Genomic DNA, 11,342 nt, shown 5'->3' with positions numbered 1-11,342 from the left:
TATCACTTCTACATGTAGGACTGTGATCACTTTGCATTTCTGCTGCAAACTAACATAAATGAAGGTAGGGGGACCCAAATGTTTTAAAAACCATTTTTCATTTTTAAGAAACAATACCCATATTTTTTTCAAAAAAAAAAAGACATTAGGTTACTGCCTTTAAAGTTCAAGTTCCATTATCTTAAGATATAAACACACCTGGATATGAGATTTTTAAAAACCACACATACACACAAGCTCTAGGTAGAGCTGTAATAAACAAATTCCTTTTATAAACACAACTTTAACTGAAAAGCCACAGTAGATGGAAAAAAAGAAGAAAGGATATTACTTGGTAAAATCCAGTGACATCTACAATAGTTTTACAGCACATTTAAGCATTCTACGGTTTTATATCTTTACCTGCCTTCCATTTCTTAGTTGCTCCTTTAAAAATTGCCAATTACAACTACAGGTTGAACCTCAAACTTAGTCCTGATTTTGAGTGCCAGGAAAAGCAAAACAACACTCCAAATTTCTATCTTAATGTTATAACCTTACTTCAAAAATGGTTTTATTTAAAATACAATGCCCATCTAAATGGAAGAAAAAAAAGAAAAGAAAACCAAGCAGCAATATGTAATTATACATAATAGTTATTCATTATATGGGAAGTGTTTTTTAGGATGATATCTAGAATGCACTTGCTCTGTGAGTCTCTTCAATAATTAAATCAACTAGACTGACACTATCAAAAGTAAGCATACTGTAATAAGGGGCACACACTTACAATACTGCTAGCCTTAAAAGCAGTAAAGCAAAAGAAAATATACCAAATAGCACATGCATATCTTACAGAACTTCCACTGAACTATCAATGGCTTCTATGCAATGTGCTCTTTTCCATAACTGTATTAACTACCAACAAAGGAAAGATGAGATTGAAATCAATGGTACTGAACTGAATTGTCTGAAGCCAGTACTCCACATGTGGGGAAAAGTGCATTTAGTTCAGCAGCAATACAGCACAGTGTGAAGATATTGTGCTTAGACGCAGATATTCCAGAACTGAAAGATGTACAAGGCAAGTCAAGATATAAAACCATAGTACACTGTTAAATAACCTTGAAACATACATATATTGCAGTGTTCAAAGAAAAACATTCATTTCATTGTACAAGGCTAGGGAGAAATCCTTAAAGTTACCTATCGTAGTTTATGATATAATAAATACATATCTATATAGCATTGTATATACATATATAGAATGTGTGTTTATGTGTATCTTTGTCTTTTTTTTGCCAAATTATTCTGTTAATTTTTGTGGATCTGCAACTTTCAGGAATGAAAACTCCTTTACACTACAAGTTTCTGTTCCCCCAAACTTAAGAAAAGATATTTATACTAGAAAAGGTCTCAATAACCTCCCCCCCAACCCAAAGACTCACTTCAGATATTTTGCTTCACAATTGATCAGAGAAACATAATTAAAGGAATTCTAGAATTTCTGACTGTATCTTTTCACTTTGCCAGTTGTTTCAACAAGCAAATATCTTTTAATATTTAAATCAGCTGATGCAAATTCTTTAGCAGAGGATATAACCTCTAGATTTCACTGATCAAAACAGAGCAAATCAAAACCAAAAAAAAAAAAATCCAGTGATTTACTCTGACTGTAAACAATATATAAAATTCAAATCTCAAATTTCAAAATAAGTTAAAGAAAAATTATACCTTCAGGGCCTATAATACTATAAAGATCTGACAATTGGTAAGGGGAAAATATATATGAAAAGTTGCAACAAAATTGTTTGCCCAGTATTTTTGCTAAGAGAAAGTATATCTAACTATACTACCTCTGGCCCTTAAATTTAATAACTTCATAATTTGTTGGCAAATGTTTTAAGCAAACTGGCATATCATATTACACAACAGAAAACATCCATCAAGTTCAGCAAAGAAAACTTATATAAGCCTTTTGTACAGAATTTAAAAAAATCTAAATGGCTATGATTCCTCTATTAGCAGAAACACATAACGCAGTCTTTATAAATCTGCCAAATATATCAATATCTACATAAATAGATACAGATATAGATATGAAACATTAATGGCAGTCTATTTTCGAACAGTGTGTGGGACCAGCAGATTTGTATCAGACCATGGCACGATATGGACCCTGCATCTTTAGGAACTGAATGATGAAAGAAGGACCCCCAGCAACAATCTGAGGTGGAAGATGGCTGAGTGGACAGTTCTCAATACTCATGATTGAAAGCTTGCTGCAAAGAGCCAGCTCAAAGGGAAGGCTATGCAGGTTGGGGTTGTCATTCAAATACAGCTCTTCTAGATTCTCCAGTGTACCTGTTTTAAAAAACAAAATTATTTTTTAAGAAAATTAATTACTATTTAAAAAGTTCAACTGGGCATGATCCTTATCCTGGGTATTATGCATACTGAACACACATTTCCTTTTACTCTCTTCTCTTAGTTTTAAAACTCTCTACAACTGTGGATCTCAAACGTTCCCACATATTCACATAAACTGGGAAGATTAAAAAAAACATGAGATCCAGGTCACGCTCTATACCAATTAAATCAGAATCTCTTCCTTTATGGTTGGTTTTCAAGCTTGGAGTTTTTTTTGAAAAAACATATACTACAACTCCAGAGACTCTGTTTGGGATAGCCTGGCATTTATGTGTATTATTTCAAAATTCCAGAGGTAAGTTTATTATACAGTCAGTGCCTATAATCACTTTCCTCTTGGAGAAAATGTGATAATCTCTCTTAGTAATAAATTTCTCATGTGAAAGGTTTTTGTTACTTTGTATAAATCTTTCACTAAGAGAGTTATTACATATTTGACAGTAAGCCAAAAATCAATTTATGTAATCTTTTAAAATTTTTTCTTAGACTGTCTTAGGATACTCATACTTTCTAGGCAAATGTTTCTAGCAATTGCATGAGGCCAGATGGATAAACATACTAGAAATAAAAGTGTATAGTTGCCTTATTGTTTCCAATTTTTAAACTTCAAAATTTATAATTATTTGGGGGCTTCCCTGGTGGCGCAGTGGTTGAGGGTCTGCCTGCCGATGCAGGGGACACGGACTTGTGCCCTGGTCCGGGAGGGCCCCACGTGCCGCGGAGTGGCTGGGCCCGTGAGCCATGGATGCTGAGCCTGTGCGTCCGGAGCCTGTGCTCCGCAACGGGAGAGGCCACGGCAGTGAGAGGCCCACATACCGCAAAAAAAAAAAAAAAAAAAAAAAAAAAAAAATTATAATTATTTGATGGTATGTGGTATGTAGAAAACTAATAAAAAACAACAGTTACTAGGTAATGGATTTGTTCACACTTAAGATTTTATTTATTATTCAGAGCAACTCTATGAGAAGTTACTACTATCCTTATTTTACAGGTAGGAAACTTGAAGCTTAGGGAGCTTCTGTACCTTATCCAAGCCACAAAACCAATAAGCAGCAGGGTCAGATTTTGAATTGTCTATTTTACTCCAAAATCATTCTTAACCACTAATCTATAGTGCCTCTGAAACAGCATGGTATAGATGGGAGAATATAATACATGGGATTACTAATTTTAGAATTACTATGTGACCTTAATCAATTAACTCTCTTTGTAAAATGAGGCAATTTACACTGCCTAAAATTTAAGGTGTTTACATTGATAGTATGAAATAATGGATATGAAAACACTTAGAAAATTCTAAAGTACTCTCAAATATTAATATTAATCAAATATTAATATCAATCCTAAAACCTCACAAGGGAAGGTTCTTTTGGCATAGACACTACTAATTTAATTCAAGCTTGTGTAATTTTTAAATTTGGAAGAAAAGTAATTCTTCTAAATTGAGGTTAAATCTACTGAAATATAAGTATGCTAAAACATTGTCAAATATAATATTAACCCTAAAACCCCATGAGGAAACCTAATCAAAACCAACCAACCAACCAACCACTACTGGTGCTCTATAAAAAAAATCTTGAGCCTGATGTAACCTGATTAAGATGAAAAAAATAGTAGATTTGTTATATTTATCTGAAATACTGCTTGAACACACAAAAGCAAATTATTACTACAAAGTCAAGTATCCAAAGGGTTCATACCAATTTCCTCAGGAAGATGAGTAAGTAGGTTCTCTCCAAGGCCTAGATGTGTAAGATTGGTAAGGTGACCAATGCCTCTTGGAAGAGTGGTTAATTGGTTGTTTGTCAAGACTAATTTCTAAAAGAATAACAAAATAAAAGACGGTTACATATATATTTCCTATAACTGATGTAAAATTTTAAAAACTACATCTAAACTACTAAACCAATAAAATAAACACGGAAATTAGATTGGATAATATAAGAATCACTAAATAAGCTTTTCTTTCAAAAAATATCATTTGTTAGGAAGACAAAAGCAGATAGGTTACATGAACATAAAATTCAGCCCTAATGCTATAACAGGAAAATCTATCTGGTCCAAGAATAACATGCAATTTGGAATGCATTCCAAAAACTTTAATTATATACCTATAAAATAATCAGGATAATGTTTTACCTGTAAATCCTTAAGATAAGCAATTTCATTTGGCAAGGATTCTAATTTGTTCTCCTCTAAATCCAACTCTCTTAACTTCCTAAGGTTTCCAAGACCATGGGGAAGCTTCTTTAGAAGATTGTTTGATAATATCAGAACCTAAAGAGAAATTTTTGATAATGTTTGACAGCTCACAAAACAGAATTATATATTATTGCGTGGCTTAAAATTTATTAAGCAATACTAATTTTCTAAACAGTGAACATTAAGGGTAATGTTTAATTATATAACAAGACATTAAACTTACTATTCTAAAAAAAACCCACCATAGTTATTGGAAACAAAATAGTTTGATTAAGACAAAACTAATAAAAGCAAAAGGAAAGAATTTAATTTTAACTAAATTACAAACAATATAAAATTATTAACTACTTGCACTAAGATTCATACAGTTAATGGTATTTTGATACTGAATAGTTACAAATATGTATCTAATAGGAAACCAATTATTTATTCAAAACTCCTTACAAACCATCATTTAAGGGAGACAATTGACTTCTAAACTGCCCACATCAATCCACTACAGTTATTATTTGTAGGAAATTTATTACATTGCAAGGCATCCTGCAATATCCTGAAGAAGGAAAAAAAAAAGTTTGAAGAAGATAATAGTCCTTATTCTCAGAGAAGTTACAATGGGGGAGGGTTAGGTGGGGAAACAATACTGGGTACAGGGATAGTGAAAAGAGCACTAAATGGAAAGATCTATATAAAGTTCTAGCTAATTTTTTGTGCCCACTTATTTCTCCCAAAGTTATACTACAAATAATGAAGTAAACATATTCAGTAAGACCAAGAAATGATATCATTTATTGAGCTATCATTTATTGAGTTTACTGCTATTTGCATTGCACTACACTAAGTGAGAAATGTGCATTATTGCATTTAATCCTAACTAAAACTTTATGAGGAGAATACTATCATCCCCATTTCACAGCTGAGGAAAGGAGCTTGGGCATGTTAAATCCATAAATAGAGAGAGTTAAAGTGGAACTGTACCCAGATCTGTTTGGCTTCAAAGCTCCTGCTGTTAACCACTACACCATACTATTTCACCTTACTAAAATAGAATAATAAAAGAATAGAGAAATTAGATTTTTTAAAAACATGAATACAGAGGACATTTTTAGAAATACTTATTTACTATTAGTAAACTTTTTCATCAAAGGGTGAAAATGTTAGTAACTCAGAGGCAGGAGAAATCATCCTTGACTGAGGAGGTAACAGGAAGATGGATCTTTAATTATGAGAAATAATTTTAGAAGAAAAATTTAAGGGGATGAGAAGAGAGCATACTAGATACTGGGAACAATAAGACTAAAGGTACAGAGCTAGAAATATGCACACACTGCCAACCAAGAAAATAATCAATTTAGTTAGTAAATAAAAGAGGAGGTGGGTATTCAGGATGGAAAAGTAGGTCAGAATTACACAAAGGTTCTGAATTCCCATCTGAGGAACGCATAATTATTTTAGAGGACAATGGTGCAACATTCTTAAACAGAGCTAAGAAAAAAATATGTCCTAAAAGATGCTAAGTTTTAGAGACCCTTTCTTTCAAAGATACTTTACAGCATTCAAACCTACCAACTTTTAGTGGGCAAGAGTAATTCAAAAGCATTGAGCCCAGATTAAGTCAACACTTCATCATCCTAATAGGGCTGCATGTTTAAGAGAGCACTAACATTTCTTTTTTTTTTCTTTTCTTTTTCTTAACTGATTAAATCTGGACTTTATCTATTTATTTATGGCCATGCTGCATGGCATGTGGGATCTTAGTTCCCAGACCAGGGATGGAACCCATGCCCCCTGCATTGGAAGCATAAGGTTTTAACCACTGGACTGCCAGGGAAGTCCCGAGAGCACTAACATTTCTATTGGGTTGGCCAAAAGGTTCGTTTGGGTTTTTCCGTACCATCTTACAGAAAAACCCGAACGAACTTTTTGGCCAAACCCAGTAATTATGATCTTCACCCACTTAGAAATTGTTTAATTGGAAACTTCACGAGTGAGAAAACTGTGGAAGAGTCTAAGGAGTTCTAGATGCTCTTTTATACTCACCTCAAGAGAAACAAGACCAGACACATCCTCAGGGATCTTTGTGAGCTGATTTGTAGCTAAATTCAATTCTACCATACTGGTCCAAGTTCCAAAATCCAAGGGAAGTGATGTCAACTGATTGTCCTGACAAAGACAAAAAGAAGCAATCAAGGTAAAACCACAAAAACAAAGCTCCATATGTACCTCCCTATAGAAAGAGAATTCTTAAACAGAAAAAGTCATTCCCTTTTTTGATGTCGAAATATATTGGATGGGCCAAAAAGCGTCTTTGGTTTTCTAAGTAAAAATAAAAGACACATTTTTTCATTTTCACCAAGAACTTTATTGAACAACGTATTCACCCTTTTGTTCCACTATGTTCTGCCATTTTTCAGGCAACTTCATACCAGCCAAGCTGTAACAGCTTTTGCCTGGTCATCAAAGAAACACGCAGTCCTGCGTTATCCTGATGGAAGATTATTCATTTTCTGTTGACTAATTCTAGAGGCTTTTCGTCAGGTGCCACTTTCAGTGGGTCTAACTGGGAGCAGTACTTGTTGGTATTTATCATTTGGTTTTCCAGAAGGAGCTCATAATAGAGGACTCCCTTCCAATCCCACATATGCACAACATCATCTTCTTTGGATGAAGACCAGCCTTTGGTGTGGTTGGTGGTGGTTCACATTTGTCCCATGTCTCTTCCATTCCACATTACTGTACACTATCCACTTTTCATCGCCCATCACAATTTGTTTTAAAAAGGGAACATTTTCATTACGTTTCAGTAGAGAATCGCATGTGGAAATATGGTCAAGAAGGTTTTATCGCCTAACTTATGTGGAACCCAAACATCAAAGCGATTAACATAACCAAGCTGGTGCAAATTATTTTCAATGCTTGATTTGGATATTCTGAGTATGTCGGCTATCTCCCGCATAATATAACGTTCATTGTTCTCAATTATTGTTTCGATTTGATCGTTATCAACTTCAACTGGTCTACCTGACGGTGGAGCATCGTCCACCGAGAAATTTCCAGCAAACCACTTTTGACACGTTCGATCAGTCACAGCACCTTCTCCATACACTGAACAAATCTTCTTTTTGTATTTCAGTTGCATTTTTAACTTTCTTGAAATAATAAGGCAAAATATGCCAAAAATGTTGCTTTTTTCTTCTATCTTCAATATTAAAATGGCTACACAAAAATTCACCAATTTTTGGTACGTATTTTTTTAAATGCACACTGATATGACAGCTGTCACATATAATCTAACAAAATTGTTTTGAATGAAGTTAAAAACAACTAAGTGCTACTAGAGCCATCTTATGGAAAAAACCGAACGAACCTTTTGGCCCACCCAATAGAAAGAAAAGAAAAGGAACAAAAACTCTAAGCCTCCAAAGTTTTTCAAACAGTAATTAAGCTTTTATTTTTAAGTCTAAACTAGAAGTTTGTTCCCTATGCGATTATCTGTGTTGGATATGGAAAAATACACTATACAGATGAACACTTGAGATTTCAAAGGTCCCAGTGATAAATATAATGTTTTCCTCACTTCACAGTAATGTATAGAAATCACTGAATAAAATCTGAATGTTCATGAGCACAATGGAAGAAGAAATATCTAACTATAGCCCACAAGGAATCCAGATAAGCTCAGCAATTCTAGAGATGCTGAACAATAAAATAGGAGAGGAAAAAAGTTGTAATAAGACAGCAAATTAAATCATTAAAACACTAAGTATCCATGATTTTACTTTAAAAATCCATAAGAAAAGATGGTAAAAACATACTTACCATTAAATAATAAAAACAAATGATGAAACACTGTGATTCTAATTTTATTTAAAACTTAGATATAGCTATACACAGCAAAAATAGTGAAATACATGCCAGTGATTCACTAGTTTTTTTCCCCGCTTCCTCATATTCACTTATAAAACAACACTTACCACACTGTGTGTGCTCAGGGTATTTTGGTACTGAGATGGGACCATCAGTATTCCCTGTCCCAGTTGGGTATCAACGATATATGCCAATTTATTAACAGCAGTGGAATTTTTTTTTTTTTTTTTTTGCAGTACGCGGGCCTCTCACTGTTGTGGCCTCTCCCGTTGCGGAGCACAGGCTCCGGACACGCAGGCTCAGCGGCCATGGCTCACGGGCCCAGCCGCTCCGTGGCATGTGGGATCTTCCCAGACCGGGGCACGAACCCGCATCCCCTGCATCGGCAAGCGGACTCTCAACCACTGTGCCACCAGGGAAGCCCAACAGCAAAGGAATTTTTAAATTTTATGTCCTTTTTTGTTCATCTGTATTTAAAATTTTTTCTGCAATGTACATTAATTACTGATCTCATTTTACACAAAATCATCCGTAAGAGAAATCCCAAGTAGCAAACATCTATTTGAAAGCCAAGTTTTTCTTTTATTATAATATTTAAACTTATTACCTATTTAAACTTATCTACCTATGCCCAAACTACTGATAGTTATTAGCACGATAAAGCATTTTCATTAAAAAAATTTACTACTGATGCTTATGTGAGGAGGAGAATGTCAGGCATCATTTTGACTTCTTTCAAGAAAAAGTTTTGTTAACCATTTGTCTCGATTTTGAAGAAAAATTAATTTCAAAGCTCTATGCGAAGTTTTTATCATTTCACTGAAAACAGCAAGTTTTTCCAAGCTAACATATTACAATAACATAATATCCATAAAAATGTTTAACCAAATGGGACTTCCCTGGTGGCACAGTGGTTAAGAATCCACCTGCCAATGCAGTGGACAAGGGTTCGAGCCCTGGTCCGGGAAGATCCCACATGCCGCGGAGCAACTAAGCCCATGTGCCACAACTACTAAGCCTGTGCTCTAGAGCCTGTGAACCACAACTACTGAGCTCACGTGCTGCAAATACTGAAGCCTGTGCACCTAGAGCCCGTGCTCTGCAATAAGAGAAGCCACTGCAATGAAAAGCCCGTGCACCACATCGAAGAGTAGCCCCCGCTCGCCACAACTAGAGAAAGCCCGTGTGCAGCAACGAAGACCCAATGCAGCCAAAAATAAAAATGAGTAAATTTATTTTAAAGAAAATGTTTAACCAAATGAATACCTGGACTGCTGTCTAAGCCTCGTATTACAAATTGAACATTCAGAACTAATGCCATTACCACTGGTAAACCTCATATAACCAGACTAGTTAACAGTACATTTTACTTGTTTAAGATTATAAGACTATTTTGAACTTCCACTGGTTCACTTATTATATACTTCCAAACAATTATAAAAGATACATATACTTATGAAGATGTATACATAGAATTAAAAATTATACAATTAGACTGTAGTTTAAAGAACCACAATTATTTTGAAATGGTTCACCAAAGACAAAAGGATGTAGTATGATACAATATAAAGAACACTATACCTGAAAGCAGGAAATCTATGCTTCCTGGATTCCTACCTCAGCCATGAATTAGTTATGTAGCCAATTATTATTACCTGTGGGCCTAAAGTTTGTTCATTACAAATTAAATCACTGGACAAATCATTTTTCATTTCTTTCCTCCTTTTGCAATAAAATTCCTTTTTCTTATTACAAATGTGAAACTCATTCACTATAGAGAATACAGACAAGTAAAAAGAAACTAAAAATTACCCGTTAGGAAAAAATATTTGCAAATCATCTATCTGACAAGGGATTAACATCCAAAATATATAAAGAACTCATACAACTCAACAGCAAAAAAACAACCCCAAACAATCCAATTAAAAAATGAGCAAAGGATCTGAATAGATATTTTTCCAAAGAAGACATACAGATGGCCAACAGGTACATGAAAATGTACTCAATATCACTAATTATCAGGGAAATGCAAATCAAAACCATAATGAGATATCACTTCACTGCTGTCAGAATGGCTATTATCAAAAAGACAAGAAATAACAAGTGTTGGTGAGAATGTGGAGAAAAAGGAATCCTTCTGCACTGTTGGTGGGAATATAAATTGGTGCAGTCCCTATGGAAAACAGTATGGAGGTTCCTCAAAAAATTAAAAAGAGAATTACCATATGATCCGGCATTTCTACTCCAATGTATTTACCCAAAGAAAACAAAAACGCTAACTCAAAAAGAAATATGCACCTTTATGTTCATTGAAACATTATTTACAACCGCCAAGATATGGAAACAACCTAAGTGTCCACCAATGAATCAATGGGTAAAGAAGATGTGGTATATATATTCAGTGGAATACTATCCAGTCATAAAAAAGTATAAAAATCTTGCCATTTGTGAGGACATGGATGGACTTTGAAGGCATTATGCTAAATGAAATAAGTCGGACAAAGAAAGAAAAATACCATATGATCTCACTTATATGTGGAATCCAAAAAAACAAACAACAGCAGTAACAAAAACCAAGCTCAGAGAGAAAAAGAACATATTGGTGGTTGCCAGAGGCAGGGGATAGAGGGTAGATGAAATGGATGAAGAGAGTCAAAAGTACAGCATGGTGATTACAGTTAATAATATTGTATTGCATATTTGAAAGTTGATGAGAGTAAATCTTAAAAGTTCTCATCACAAGAAAAAAAATTCTGTAACTATGTATGGTGATGGATTTTAACTAGACCTACTGGGGTGATCATTTAACAATATATACAAATACTGAATCATTATGTTGTATATCTGAAACTAATATAATGTTGGAG

At 34.2% G+C, this 11,342-nt stretch overlaps 1 protein-coding gene across 7 annotated transcripts in view; it reads right to left on the bottom strand.

Moving 5' to 3' along the window:
• Positions 1-244: 244 nt before the first annotated feature.
• Positions 245-11,342, bottom strand: part of SHOC2 (SHOC2 leucine rich repeat scaffold protein) — a 102,511-nt gene continuing 91,413 nt past the window's right edge. For all 7 annotated transcript variants that reach the window (XM_082631782.1, XM_082631788.1, XM_082631784.1 and 4 more), the window contains 4 exons: positions 6,649-6,771; positions 4,549-4,686; positions 4,110-4,227; positions 245-2,343 (listed from right to left, as the gene is read on the bottom strand). In XM_082631782.1, the coding sequence (XP_082487908.1) occupies positions 2,135-2,343; positions 4,110-4,227; positions 4,549-4,686; positions 6,649-6,771 (588 nt within the window). In that variant the 3' untranslated portion in view covers positions 245-2,134. The remainder of the gene's footprint in view (positions 2,344-4,109; positions 4,228-4,548; positions 4,687-6,648; positions 6,772-11,342) is intronic.

Source organism: Mesoplodon mirus (genome assembly GCF_964341445.2).
Source record: "Mesoplodon mirus genome assembly, chromosome: 2".
Classification (NCBI taxonomy): Eukaryota; Metazoa; Chordata; class Mammalia; order Artiodactyla; family Ziphiidae; genus Mesoplodon; species Mesoplodon mirus.
Note: the sequence above shows the minus strand (reverse complement) of the source record. Positions and strands in the feature narration are given on the sequence as shown.